Here is a 1,009-nt window from a genome sequence, read left to right as displayed (position 1 = left end):
GAACAGGCTCCGAATAATGTGGTGGAAACGTGCCGTTGTAGACCGACCTTCCAGTCGCAAACGGTATGGCGTAGAGAACAAGAGCAGGCCACCAACAGATGACGTTCATAATCGAAATCACGACCAAGCGAAGTTTCAAATTTGTTGGATTTTCCGTCGTCACCGTCGCCCCCTTTCCTCTTCTCGTCTTGCAAAGGATGTAGACGTAAATCGAACCGACAACCAGCGAACAGGCCGCGTTAACAGCCGTAATCATGATCGAAAAACGGTATCCCTTATTACTCGGCACACTGGCCATCTGACATGCGTAGACGACGACAAGCGAGTAAGCGTCTCTCTCCATTTGTTCTGGTAGAAAGGACGCGCGAATTCGAAAGTGCCACACGACCACACCCGCAAACAGAAAACAAGCCACCCACGCGGTGATCATAAACCCAGCGAGCAGTCGGAGTCCCCACTGTTGCTGAAGGAAGAGAAAGAGAGCGATTCCGACCGCCGTGAACATGACAGCATTAGCCGACACGAAAGTAAGAAACGAGACGAGACCGCAAAGCACTTCGTCTGTTTTTGTAAACGGCAAACTCAACCTTTCGCTTTCAGCTTTGAAGAAGAGGGGTGAGAGCAGCATGACCTCTTGTAGTACAAAGTGACATGCCAAACCGAAGTTGGCTACAGCAAGGCTGACGATGAGGCTAGCAAGTAGGCCGGATCTTGATCTTTTGTTCCAGCAAATCCATAGAAGGACTAACGCGTTGGCTGCCATTCCGGTCGTCGCCACAATCCATATTGTGATGTGATACTCGACGGACGTCGATCCGACGAGAACCGTTGAGTTCCACATGTTCCTCATTGCAGTCTGTTAGCTAACCTAGTAAGCATGCATACAGACTGCCCACAGCTCGCGCTCGCATGAGTCATTTCGTGATAACGTCATTGTTTAGGAAGAGTAGGCGTACTAATTTGAGATAAACGAAGTGACGCATGCTTAAAAACACTAAACAGTTTCAAA

At 49.2% G+C, this 1,009-nt stretch overlaps 1 protein-coding gene across 1 annotated transcript in view; it reads right to left on the bottom strand.

Moving 5' to 3' along the window:
* Positions 1-874, bottom strand: part of LOC134181376 (uncharacterized) — a 2,117-nt gene extending 1,243 nt beyond the window's left edge. Inside the window, exon 1 of the mRNA XM_062648644.1 lies at positions 1-874. This exon is cut by the window's left edge and continues 162 nt beyond it. Coding sequence (XP_062504628.1) covers positions 1-850 — 850 coding nt within the window. The 5' untranslated portion in view covers positions 851-874.
* Between the last annotated feature and the right edge of the window lie 135 nt (positions 875-1,009).

Source organism: Corticium candelabrum, chromosome 6 (assembly GCF_963422355.1).
Source record: "Corticium candelabrum chromosome 6, ooCorCand1.1, whole genome shotgun sequence".
Classification (NCBI taxonomy): domain Eukaryota; kingdom Metazoa; phylum Porifera; class Homoscleromorpha; order Homosclerophorida; family Plakinidae; genus Corticium; species Corticium candelabrum.
Note: the sequence above shows the minus strand (reverse complement) of the source record. Positions and strands in the feature narration are given on the sequence as shown.